At 43.0% G+C, this 14379-nt stretch overlaps 1 protein-coding gene across 1 annotated transcript in view; it reads right to left on the reverse strand.

The window, feature by feature from the left end:
* Positions 1-5066: 5066 nt before the first annotated feature.
* LOC110523189 (ras-related protein Rab-3C) overlaps positions 5067-14379 on the reverse strand; it is a 64549-nt gene continuing 55236 nt past the window's right edge. Inside the window, exons 4-5 of the mRNA XM_021601665.2 lie at positions 9738-9862; positions 5067-8740 (exon numbers count right to left, since the gene is read on the reverse strand). Of these exons, the coding sequence (XP_021457340.1) occupies positions 8550-8740; positions 9738-9862 (316 nt within the window). The 3' untranslated portion in view covers positions 5067-8549. The remainder of the gene's footprint in view (positions 8741-9737; positions 9863-14379) is intronic.

The raw sequence follows: 14379 nt of genomic DNA on the forward strand, positions 1-14379 counted from the left end.
CGGTACAGAGTCAATGTGGAGGCTATATACAGGGGGTACCGGTACCGAGTCAATGTGGAGGATATATACAGGAGGTACCGGTACAGAGTCAATGTGGAGGCTATATACAGGGGGTACCGGTACCGAGTCAATGTGGAGGATACATACAGGGGGTACCGGTACCGAGTCAATGTGGAGGATATATACAGGGGGTACCGGTACCGAGTCAATGTGGAGGCTATATACAGGGGGTACCGGTACCGAGTCAATGTGGAGGTTATATACAGGGGGTACCGGTACAGAGTCAATGTGGAGGCTATATACAGGGGGTACCGGTACCGAGTCAATCTGGAGGTTATATACAGGGGGTACCGGTACAGAGTCAATGTGGAGGCTATATACAGGGGGTACCGGTACCGAGTCAATGTGGAGGATATATACAGGGGGTACCGGTACCGAGTCAATGTGGAGGCTATATACAGGGGGTACCGGTACTGAGTCAATGTGGAGGCTATATACAGGGGGTACCGGTACCGAGTCAATGTGGAGGCTATATACAGGGGGTACCGGTACAGAGTCAATGTGGAGGCTATATACAGGGGGTACCGGTACCGAGTCAATGTGGAGGATATATACAGGGGGTACCGGTACCGAGTCAATGTGGAGGCTATATACAGGGGGTACCGGTACAGAGTCAATGTGGAGGCTATATACAGGGGGTACCGGTACCGAGTCAATGTGGAGGATATATACAGGGGGTACCGGTACTGAGTCAATGTGGAGGCTATATACAGGGGGTACCGGTACCGAGTCAATGTGGAGGCTATATACAGGGGGTACCGGTACCGAGTCAATGTGGAGGATATATACAGGGGGTACCGGTACAGAGTCAATGTGGAGGCTATATACAGGGGGTACCGGTACCGAGTCAATGTGGAGGCTATATACAGGAGGTACCGGTACCGAGTCAATGTGGAGGCTATATACAGGGGGTACCGGTACCGAGTCAATGTGGAGGATATATACAGGGGGTACCGGTACAGAGTCAATGTGGAGGCTATATACAGGGGGTACCGGTACCGAGTCAATGTGGAGGATATATACAGGGGGTACTGGTACAGAGTCAATGTGGAGGCTATATACAGGGGGTACCGGTACAGAGTCAATGTGGAGGCTATATACAGGGGGTACCGGTACAGAGTCAATGTGGAGGCTATATACAGGGGGTACCGGTACCGAGTCAATGTGGAGGCTATATACAGGGGGTACCGGTACTGAGTCAATGTGGAGGCTATATACAGGGGGTACCGGTACCGAGTCAATGTGGAGGCTATATACAGGGGGTACCGGTACCGAGTCAATGTGGAGGCTATATACAGGGGGTACCGGTACCGAGTCAATGTGGAGGATATATACAGGGGGTACCGGTACAGAGTCAATGTGGAGGCTATATACAGGGGGTACCGGTACCGAGTCAATGTGGAGGATATATACAGGGGGTACCGGTACAGAGTCAATGTGGAGGCTATATACAGGGGGTACCGGTACCGAGTCAATGTGGAGGCTATATACAGGAGGTACCGGTACCGAGTCAATGTGGAGGCTGTATACAGGGGGTACCGGTACCGAGTCAATGTGGAGGATATATACAGGGGGTACCGGTACCGAGTCAATGTTGAGGCTATATACAGGGGGTACCGGTACCGAGTCAATGTGGAGGATATATACAGGGGGTACCGGTACAGAGTCAATGTGGAGGCTATATACAGGGGGTACCGGTACCGAGTCAATGTGGAGGATATATACAGGGGGTACCGGTACAGAGTCAATGTGGAGGCTATATACAGGGGGTACCGGTACCGAGTCAATGTGGAGGCTATATACAGGAGGTACCGGTACCGAGTCAATGTGGAGGCTGTATACAGGGGGTACTGGTACAGAGTCAATGTGGAGGCTATATACAGGGGGTACCGGTACAGAGTCAATGTGGAGGCTATATACAGGGGGTACCGGTACCGAGTCAATGTGGAGGCTATATACAGGGGTACCGGTACCGAGTCAATGTGTGGGGGAACAGGTTAGTCCAGGTCATTTGTACATGTAGGTAAAATAACTATGCTTAGATAATAAACAGCAGTATAAAAACAAAGGGGGCGGGGGGGGGGGGGGGTCAATGTAAATAGTTCCGGTGGCCATTTGATGAATTGTTCAGCAGTCTTATGGCTTGGAGGTAGAAGCTGTTATGGAGCATTTTGGTTCTAGACTTGGCGCCCCCGTACCGCTTGCAGTGCGGTAGCAGAGAGAAGAGTCTATGACTTGGGTGACTGGAGTCTTTGACAATTTTTTGAGTCTTCCTCTGACACCGTTTAGTATATAGGTCATGTATGGTAGGAAGCTTGGCCCCAATGATGTACTGGGCCGTACGCACTACCCTCTGTAGCGCCTTATGGTCAGATGCCGAGCAGTTGCCATACCAGCCGGTGATGCAACCGGTCAGGATGCTCTCGATTGTGCAGCTGTATAACTGAGGATCTAAGAACCCATGCCAAAACGTTTCAGTCTGCTGTTGTGCCCTCTTTACAACTGTCTTGGTGTGTTTGGACCATGATAGTTTGTTGGTGATGTGGACACCAAAAACTTGAAAAACTTTCGACCCGCTCCACTACAGCTAGCAAAACAGTCCTGTAACGTAGCATCCGCGTCATTTGACCACTTCCGTATTGAGCGAGCCACTGGTACTTCCTGCTTAAGTTCTCTTGTAAGCAGGAATCAGGAGGATATAATTATAGTCAGATTTACCAAATGGAGGGCGAGGGAGACCTTTATATGGATCTCTGTGTGTGGCGTAAAGGTTGTCTTGAGATATTTTCCCTCTAGTTGCACATGTGACATGCTGGTAGAAATGAGGTAAACGGATTTAAATTTGCCTGTATTATAGTCCCCGGCCACTAGGAGTGCCACTTATGGATGGACATTTTCTTGGTTGCCTATGGCCTTATACAGCTTGCTGAGTGAGCTCTTAGTGCCAGCATCGGTTTGTGGTGGTAAATAGACGGCTACGAATAATATAGATGAGAACTCTTGGCAGATCGTGTGGCCTGCACACGGACTCAGGCGAGCAATACCTCGATACTTCTTTAATATTAGACATCACGCACCAGCTGTTAGTGACAAATAGACAGAAACCCCCTCATCTTACCAGACGTAGTTTCCCTGTCCTGCCGATGCATGGAAAACCCAGCCAGCTCTATATTATCTGTGTCATCGTTCAGCCACGACTCAGTGAAACATAACATATTACAGTTCAATGTCACGTTGGTAGGATAGTCTTAATTGTAGATCTTCAATTTTATTTTCAAATGGTTGCAGGTTGGCCAATTGTATGGATGGTAGTGGAGGTTTACTCACCCGCCCGACCTCCGCTGCCTTTTTCTCCATCTTTTCTTCCCGCAAATGACAGGGATTTGGACCTGGTCTCGAGAAAGCAGTATTTCCTTCGTGTCGAACTTCTTAAAGAAAAACATCTTTGTCCAGTTCGAGGTGAGTAACCACTGCTTTTTTTCAGACAAAAGACGGTAGCAGCAACATTATGTACAACATAATTTAAAAAAATAAGTTGCGGAAAAAAAGCACAGTTGGTTAGGAGCCTGTAAAACGGCAGTCATCCCCTCCGGAGACACATTTCTGCTGTGATGGAGGAATTATCTGGAATGTTCAACTAGATGATCAGGACAGTCTAGGATGCCCTTTGCCTGAAAAGGTGAAGTATTGAGATGAGCTATATGACTGTACTTCTAATTCTCAACAGGAAAGTTAAAACTCTCATCCGTAAGGCCACTGAGGATGACCAACAGTGATAGGGGGATCATCTGAAAGGGAATGACATGCAGGGATGTCATTTAAATATTTTGGGCACTGGCCAGCAGACCACGATTTCTACATTCAGGTCTTAAATCTGTGACATGCGATGTTTGTTAATTTCACTGCTGTGTCAGGCTAGTTTGCCACGTGCGTTAGCCGCCGTCTGAAGTTAGGTGTACATCTAGCACATTTCCATATGCACCTGGCTAACCACCGATCTTTGACCTAACCAACATTGCTTGTTAGCAGCTGGCAAACAGGGCTTACCTTATCACACGGCTCCAGTGATGCCTCTCGCTTACAGAGGTCGGAAAACAATCAAATGCATGTGTACTTAGAGTAGTGGTTACAAACGGGTATATACTGTAGCACAGAACCATCCTTGCTTCTGATCGACGGAGAAGTACTAAGGTTGGCTGGTTCGCTACAAAGGCCAAGATTCAAGTAATTAAAACATGCTAAAGTAGTTAGCTATGTAATTTGAAAAATGATTTTTTTTAAAGAACACGCACGAGAAATACACTAAATTATTTACAAAAGAAACTAATAAGACTATAATATCTACTTGAGATGAGTTTGCATAGAGAAATGTGCCTTGAGGAATGACGTCAAAGCTTGCCACAACATGTGTAGTTCTGTATGATAGCCACATTAGCGTCTAATTAGCATTTCGTTTTTGGGGGGGTAATTACAGGCGAAAGTTACTTTGTCCGAGAGAGATTTGCGTGGTTATCAAAACGTCACGCCAGGGTAAGCCTACACAAAACACAGATCTAAAATCCCTGACGCAAAAATCAATGGTGAAAAAAACGATTGGAACCATTTCCGGGTTTTACCGCTAGATTTTATGGGTATTAGGACTGTGATGTGGTATTCAATAGGGCCTTCTTTGGCAATGCTGACTCAACAAAATATGACCATGAAAAATAACAGATAACTTAACTCAGATGACAATAGTATGTAGTAATATGATTACAAGAAGGGCAAAGGCTGAAATTGTAAGGACCATTACCAATTAAAATGGTCTAATAACTATGAAACTAAATTGGCAATAATATGGTGTAGGTACATTGCTTTCTTACTTCTTTCTCCAGCAGATGGCAGACTTACCGTGCCAGTTAGACAAAGAAACCATCTGGGTATGCCATACATTTTTATTTCCCCCAATCTTGAAACCATTGAAATTGTAACAAACTGCCCCCCCCCCCAAAAAAAATACACAAGAATACAATTGGTATATTTTTATTGTCATCTTGAAAACACCTGTGTAATACATCATGTCACATACACATAAAAGTAAATATCCAGCTCATGAGTAGTTCATACAAGGAAAATATAATACTGTAGGTCACTATAATAGTACAATTATGTATTATCAGTTTAGGTCCATCTGAAGACTCAAAAGAGATACAGCAAACATTTTCTGTTACAGGATAGCTATTATACAAATCAAGAATTCAAAGAAACCACTTGACTTCTTTCTTTTTTACCAGACACGCCATTGACACGTTTTATTACTACCAGTGTGTCTCTACAGCCGAAGAGTCCGATTCAAACACTCCCAGCTACAGTACAGACATGTTGAGAACGTGTGAAAGAACAGCAGGAGAAAACGACATTTAGCAGTTGCATGGTGAATTTGTGAGAGGCTTTTGAGGGTTTGTTCACCGCTTGAATTCTAATTGTGTTAGGCTACATGGAGGAAAGGTCCCAGAGAATATTGGTGAGGTGAGCAGCTGGCGTTACGCTTGAACAGATGCGACGCCAGAATAGGGCAGGCTAGGATCTCTGAACTGGCTTCTCCACGTTCACAAAGCAGAAAATGCCAGACCGAGGAGCAGCGCACTACAAACAATTGTTTCAAAAAGGTGAAGGGAAAGTGACCTGCTGTCAAGGACACCGTACTGTACATAGTAGAGTGCCAATTAACCTAAGAGGGGTCAAGGGGGTCAACATTTGATCATTAGTGTGTTATCATTAGAGCCCCTGGTATACAGAGAAGTACGCTGTTTCTCTTTTTGTGTGTGTTATGAATGGAATGACAATGCCGTTTATGACTTATTCAATAACAAAGGCTAAAGTGACCTGTTATTAACCAGTTTGTCTTGTTTCTGTCCATACTGCATATACCGTAGTAAGGCTTCATCTCTGTCTCAATGTTTCACAGAAGCTGAACAGACAACACTTCAATATCTTGGGACCCGCATACTAAGAGGGCTGTTGTTACTGCACCAGAAAACACAATATAAAGCTGTACACATGCTGAAGTCTATAAAACAACAAATAGTATATATTTCATCAAGGAGGTGGATGAATGTACAAGGGGAGGCAGCCAATCACACATAGAATTCTCTCTCATTCACACGTACAGCATTCTCTCTACCACTTTGTCGACAACTGTCTTGGCAGCGGAACCATCTAGAGACGTTTCCCGTCTTTAGATAACAGTGTTGACATTGTGAGAAAATGACTTGGCTTTCTGACAGGCTGCATTTTCTCACTATCACACGTCACAATCATGCCCACTGGGGTTCAGTTGGGAAGACATCGGAACTTGCTTTCTCTTGTTCCACTATTAGGACTCGTCTTACGTTTTCCGCTACAAAAGTAGGAGACTTTCCACTACGCCCCTGGCCCATTGAACCCCTACTCACACACCACTCGTAAAAAGGAATTCAATCCTAACAGTTATGCATGGCACAGACTGATGGCTATTCACAGAGAAACAGGCTTTTAAAATATTGCACTTATTGGCCCATTGCACCTCAAGACGAGACCTGAAGGTGCACAAATACAATACAATAAGTATACCGATATAGATATATATAAATAGAACTTGCAAAATTTCATGCAAGTGTGCTGCTGAAAATTGTTTGCTACTGAAAATGCAACGATTCGGAGGCAGTTCGTTTTCACAAGTGCAACAATCGATTGCAGCATTTTCTACAAGACACTATTTGGCATGACACTTGGTCTAGCTAATAGTAACATACCCTTTTTCACAAAATAATCTAACAACACCTAAAAACAGCTTCCTTTCTATTTGTTTTATAGCACATTGGCACGTGGGGATAACTGTCTCTGGTTTCTTCAAGGGAACTTTTCTATAACAATAGAAAAGTAACAGAGTCGAAAACAGAAGTAAAACATTACTGCAAGTACAGTAAATGAATGGTGAATAATGTCAGAAGGAGTGTCTCTAATAAAAAGTATTTGAGGTGAAGTCCAGAGAATGAGATGGTATGAATTATGGAAGTGGCTCCTTATTCATAATCCTGTAGTCAAGTCAGGTCAGACTTTTGAAATATTGATGCCGTGACTCACATCCCTGAAATAGTTGTCTGGGACCTCTCCTTGGGCTCTCTGTATGTCTCACAATGTCTCTCAATCTGTATTGTTCCAGGAACTGGCATTATTATGAGCTTTCTGCTGTTAATTTAGGACCATTTCATTAACAGTCGCAGCACTGGACCTAGCACTGCAGTACGGAACCCATTTGAGGACATCCGTAAACCCAGACTGAAACGTACGGCTGACAACTGAGAATGACCTACAATGGATTCCGCACTGCAGAAATGATTAGGTCTTAGTTACTCCAGATGACTGACCAGTTGGCAGTATTGCACAGACCATTGCTTGTACATAGATATAACATTGAGAAACTGTTCTCTGCACTCACAGATGCATACTGTTTTCAAACAACAGTCATCGGGTTAGTAATCATACCACTTTACAGCCACATTAAATGTACCACTTATTTAATGAAGTAAACTGTTAAATACCACACTGGCATTATTATCATGACTACCTACCTATCCTACAATATAGTACTGTACATGTTAGTATTAGACAACTGTTATACTATGGCAGCTAATCCACAGTCACTGAACAAACTACTTTATTAATATCCTGAGAATAAAGCCATGCATCTGTCTAACCACAGATAAATACATTGGTTCTAACCACAGATAAACACATTGGTTCTAACCACAGATAATCACATTGGTTCATTCTAACCTCGGATAATCACATTGGTTCATTCTAACCTCAGATAATCACATTGGTCCATTCTAACCACAGATAATCACATGGGTTTCACAGCTAGTGTGGCGATGGAAAAAATATGAAACAATATACAAACAACTAACTGAAAGGCATCACTTTCGTAAGGTAGGTAATACTTTTTTACGGTAACGTTCAATGCTTAAAAGTGACACACACACACACACAGACACACACACACACACACACACACACACACACACACACACAGTAGGAATAGTGGGAGGGAAGAAATACAGGATATGCAAGAGGGAACTGGCAACTTAACCATACACAGATCATCATGTCATTGACAGAGCATTCCATAAACAACACACTATTTTCTCTGGTTAATATAGTATATAGAAGATCCTGTATTTCTGTTTTATATAAATAAATAGATAAATGTACCGACTGACGTGGCATTAGTGATTCATGGTCATCGCATACTGACATGGCATTACTGTACATGTCTATTTTTCAGTTTTGTGAACGTACAACATATGTGTCAGACAATTTGAAACATAAAAAAAATCTGAAAAAATGTACTAGGCACATCAGAAGTCAGATATGAAGAATAATACACTTTAAGGTATTACAGATCTACCTAAGGGATAATACAATATTTTGGCAATCTCATACGTCTTAGATTGTTGTCATTTTCCTGGTTAACAACCGCAGTTGGGCTGCTGCAAGGGAGGAGGGTTGTCAGTTAGCCTAGCATTGGACGTTCCTGTGGTGACAGACGGGTCAGTCTCTAAACTGTCGGACATCTTGTCGCATATGAGGTCGACGAGACGCTCAAATGTTTGTTTTACGTTGACATTGTCCTTGGCACTCGTCTCGAAGAACTCAAACCCTAAGAGATAGAAAGGGTCAGGCAGAGAAGGGAGATATCAGGGTTTTGTTTCTGCGTGCGTCTCTGTGTGCGTGCATTTTTGTGTGTGTGTGCGTGTATATTCAGTGACCTTTTTCGAAAATATTTAGACATGTATTATTATATTGCTTCACAGATTTCTTACCCTTCTGTGCTCTTTCCACCAATAAGAAAGAGGCTGAGTGCGGCGCTGTTCTGGAGTGTGTTGGTGTCAGCCAATTAGAAGTGTTTAATTATGGCCGAGCAATAGAGGAGCCTATTGAAGGCTCTAATTAATAATACATGGCAGAGGTGTGCTCAGGCTGTCTCATAAACCCATTATCATTCTGCATCAGAAAAGCTAAACACCACATACACTTTTGCGTGACCTACAGTATATTGAACCTATCGACGCTGTTTGATGAAAACCATTAACAACAATACAATTAGGAAAATTCAGAAGATATTTTGAAAAGAAAATCTTGGTCCTTAAGTAATGAAATGCTCAGAGTACATTAAGGGGAGTTACTGTTTTCAATAAATGTAAAATATTTTATGGAATTGCACCACCAGGAAATGTGTTGGAGTACCCCAGATTACTTCCTTGAACCCCAGGATAACTTCCTTAGACTTCCGGACTAGGTTTTGGGATGTGTACTAGATCCCTTTCTTGAAATTCGTTTTTTGGACCTTCCAGATCACTTTTTTTGCACACTCAGATTACTTTTTTGGACCCTTCTCAAATAACCCAGTAAAAAGTTTGTAATGTTATCATTAAAAGTTTACCATCAAATACTACATTAAATTGATGCAGACTAAATCTTACATTTCTACAAAATTAGACATGCCAGCTTGGACATTCTAATAAATCATCCACTGATATCAACATGACACTTACCCAACATATTTGAGTCAAACCTATTTCTCCAGCCAGGGTTTGTCCCTTTCTGAGAGTACTGATTTGAGGAGGATATGATTGACAGCGAAGTTGTCCACTCACCAAGCTGTTCGGCCAGCATTCGACCACTATCCACTGACACCACTCTCTCCTCCTCCATGTCAGCCTTGTTCCCCGCCAGGATTACCTGGGCGTTGTCCCATGAGTACGTCTTAATCTGGGTTGACCTGTGATGGCACAGGACAGAGACATTCAATCACTGAATCTCCAAAATTCCCATACATTTCCCAAATTCCCAAAATTGCATGGATTAAATTATTTTTTCCCTCATCAATCTACACACAATACCGCACAATGACAAAGTAAACAACGATTTTTGTCATTTTTGCAAATGTATAAAAAAACAACTGATATTTCACATTTACATAAGTATTCAGACCCTTTACTCAGTACTTTGTTGAAGCACCTTTGGCAGCGATTACAGCCTCGAGTCTTCTTGGATATGACGCTACAAGCTTGGCACACCTGTATTTGGGTAGATTCTCCCTTTCTTCTCTGCAGATCCTCTCAAGCTCTGTCAGGTTGGATGGGGAGCGTCGCTGCACAGCTATTTTCAGGTCTCTCCAGAGATGTTCGATCCGGGTCAAGTCCAGGCTCTGGCTGGGCCACTCAAGGACATTCAGAGACTTGTTGTGAAACCACTCCTGCGTTGTCTTGGCTGTGTGCTTAGGGTCATTGTTCTGTTGGAAGGTGAACCTTCGCCCCAGTCTGAGGTCCTGAGCACTCTGGAACAGGTTTTCATCAAAGTTCTCTCTGTACTTTGCTCCATTCCTCTTTCCCTCAATCTTGACAAGTCTCTCAGTCCCTGCCGCTGAAAAACATCCCCACAGCATGATGCTGCCACCACTGTGCTTCACCGTAGGGATGTGATTGGCAAGGTGATGAGCAGTGCCTGGTTTCCTCCAGAAGTGATGCTTGGCATTCAGGCTAAAGAGTTCAATGTTGGTATAATCACATCAGAGAATCTTGTTTCTCATGGTCTGAGAGTCCTGTAGATGACCTTTGGCAAACTCCAAGCGGTCTGTCATGTGCCTTTTACTGAGGAGTGGCTTCCGTCTGGCCACTCTACCATAAAGGCCTGATTAGTGGAGTGCTGCAGAGATGGTTGTCCATTTGGAAGGTTCTCCCATCTCCACAGAGGAACTCTGTCAGAGTGACCATTGTGTTCTTGCTAAGTTTGGCCGGGTGGCCAGGTCTCGGTAGAGTCTTGGTGGTTCCAAACTTCTTCCATTTAAGAATGATGGAGGCCATTGTGTTCTTCGGGACCTTCAATGCTGCAGAAATGTTTTGGTACCCTTCCCCAGTTCTGTGCCTCGACATAATCCTGTCTCGGAGCTCTACGGAAAATTCCTTCGATCTCATGGCTTGGGTTTTACTCTGTAGAGTCAACTGTGGTTCCTTATATAGACAGATGTGTGCCTTTCCAAATCATGTCCAATCCATTTAATTTACCACAGGTAGACTCCAATCAAGTTGTAGAAACATCTCAAATAACCCGTTTCCACTTTGTCATTCTGGGGTATTGTGTGTAGGTTGATGAGGAAAAACATGTATTTAATCAATTTTAGAATAAGGCTGTAACGTAACAAAATGTGGAAAATCTGAAGGGTTCGTAACACTTTCGGAATGCATGTATTTATATATACAGTACCAGTCAAACGTTTTGACACACCTACTCATTCAAGGGTTTGAAGGGTTTCTACATTGTAGAATAATAGTAAAGACGTCAAAACTATGAAATAACACATATGGTAACATGTAGTAACCAAAAAGTGTTTAACGAATCAAAATACATTTTATGTTCTTCAAATCAAAATACATTTTAGATTCTTTGACTTGATGATAGCTTTGCACACTCTTGGCATTCTCTCAACCAGCTTCATGTGGTAGTCACCTGGAATGCATTTCAATTAACAGGTATACCTTGTTAAAAGTTCATTTATGGAATTTATTTCCTTCTTAATGCGTTTGAGCCAATCAGTTGTGTTGTGATAAGGTAGGGGTGGTATACAGAAGATAGCCCTATTTGGTAAAAGACCAACTACATATTATGGCAAGAACAGCTCAAATAAGCAAAGAGAAATGACAGTCCATCATTATTTTAAGAAATTAAGGTCAGTCAATCCAGAACATTTCAAAAACTTTGAACGTTTTTCAAGTGCAGTGGCAAAATCCATCAAGCGCTATGATGAAACTAGCTCTCCTGAGGACCGCCACAGGAAAGGAAGATCCAGACTTACCTCTGCTGCAGAGGATAAACTCATTTGAGTTATTGCAGCCCAAATAAATGCTTCACAGAGACACATCTCAACATCAACTGTTCAGAGGAGACTGCGTGAATCAGGCCTTCATGGTCAAATTGCTGCAAAGAAACCACTACTAATGGACACCAATAATAAGAAGAGACTTGCTTGGGCCAAGAAACACGAGCAATGAACATGAGACGATGGAAATCTGTCCTTCCGTCTGATGAGTACGATTTTGAGATTTTTGGTTCCAACCGCCATGTCTTTGTGAGACACAGAGTAGATGAATGGATGATCTACGCATGTATGATTCCCAACGTGAAGCATGGAGGTGAGATGGTGTGGAGGTGCTTTGCTGGTGACACTGTCAGTGATTTATTTAGAATTTGCTCCATTCCTCTTTCCCTCAATCTTGACAAGTTGTGAGTTCAAACCCCCGAGCTGACAAGGTACAAATCTGTCGTTCTGCCCCTGAACAGGCAGTTAACCCACTGTTCCCAGGCCGTCATTGAAAATAAGAATTTGTTCTTAACTGACTTGCCTGGTTAAATAAAGGTAAAATAAAAAATAAAAAATAAAAAAATTCAAGGCACACTTAACCAGCATCGCTACCACAGCATTCTGCAGCGATACGCCATCCCATCTGGTTTGCACTTAGTGGGACTATCATGTATTTTTCAACAGGACAATGACCCAACGCACCTCCAGAAGGTGTAAGGGCTATTTGACCAAGAAGGAGAGTGATGGAGTGCTTCATTAGATGACCTGACCTCCACAATCATCCGACCTCAACCCAATTGACATGGGTTGGGATGAGTTGTACCGCAGAGTGAAGGAAAATCAGCCAACAAGTGCTCAGCATATGTGGGAACTCCTTCAAGACTCTTGGAAAAGCATTCCTCATGAAGCTGGTTGAGAGAATGCCAAGAGTGTGCAAAGCTGTCATCAGACAAAGGGTGACTATTTTGAAGAATCTCAAATGCAAAATATATTTTGATTTGTTAAACACTTTATGGTTACTACATGATTCCATATATGTTATTTCATAGTTTTGATGTCTTCACTATTATTCTACAATGTATAAAATTGTTAAAATAAAGAAAAACTCTTGAATGAGTAGGTGTGTCCAAACTTTTGACTGGTATTCTAGATATAAGAAAAGGGGCAGCATAGAATCAGGGTGAAGACGAGGTCCTCGTGTTCTCTAGTCTGTAACAGGTTACTCCAGTGACAATAACACTTGGGATGTTCCATGTTGACTATTTCTTGTTCCCAGCATATTTCTGTTAGGCTAAGGATTATATTACCCCAACCTAGATTTGTCATTTTCAAAGTTTTCATAAACTAATGCCCAGAGGACGTTCTCCTCTGGTGGTGTCACAAAACCATTTGGGAATCACACTGAAACATTCTTTGATTAAAATGTTTTGATATCTGTGCTACTGGTCCCTCAAGCCCAATAAGGGACATAAACCTCACGTAAAACATTTTATACAGAACCCTTGAGGGTTTAATTACCTGAAAGTCTTGATTTTAAAAATGCACCAGCGACATAACTGAATCATTTAAAAGGTGCTTCAAAGATACCTTGGAAGTCACAGCGCTGTACTCTGATAAATAAACACTGTATTATATTCAAAATAAATACATATTATATATATTATTAAAACGTATTACAGAGCATTTTGTAACCTGGAGCCATGGCAACATCGTGGCTGCCGGGGAGAGGAATATGGTAGGGTACTATTATGGGCGTGAGGGTGAAGAGCAATACCGGCCCCAACTGTACACAACATAAACAACACAGAGCAAATGCTGTCTGCCCAGAGAGAGAGAGAGTGAGAGAGAGCAAGGATGGAGATAGAAAAGCAGGGTTAGAGATAGGGGGGGAATCAAGATACATGCTGGTAGGAATCAAGAGACATGGGAGTAGGAATCAGGATACATGGGGGTAGGAAGCAGAATACATGGGGGTCGGAATATGGATACATGGGGGTAGGATTTGTGGGTAGGAATCAGGATACATGGGGATAGGAAGCAGGATACATGGGGGTAGGAATCAAGATACATGGGGGTAGGATTCAAGATACATAGGGGTAGGAATCAAGATATATGGAGGTAGGAAGCAGGATACATGGGGGTAGGAAGCAGGATACATGGGGGTAGGAATCAGGATACATGGGGGTAGGATTCAGGATACATGGGGGTAGGAAGCAGGATACATGGGGGTAGGAGGCAGGATACATGGGGGTAGGATTCAGGATACATGGGGGTAGGAAGCAGCATACATGGGGGTAGGATTCAGGATACATGGGGGTAGGATTCAGGATACATGGGGGTAGCAAGCAGGATACATGGGGGTAGGAAGCAGGATACATGGGGGTAGGATTCAGGATACATGGGGGTAGGATTCAGGATACATGGGGGTAGGAAGCAGG

Source organism: Oncorhynchus mykiss, chromosome 5 (genome assembly GCF_013265735.2).
Source record: "Oncorhynchus mykiss isolate Arlee chromosome 5, USDA_OmykA_1.1, whole genome shotgun sequence".
Lineage (NCBI taxonomy): Eukaryota > Metazoa > Chordata > Actinopteri > Salmoniformes > Salmonidae > Oncorhynchus > Oncorhynchus mykiss.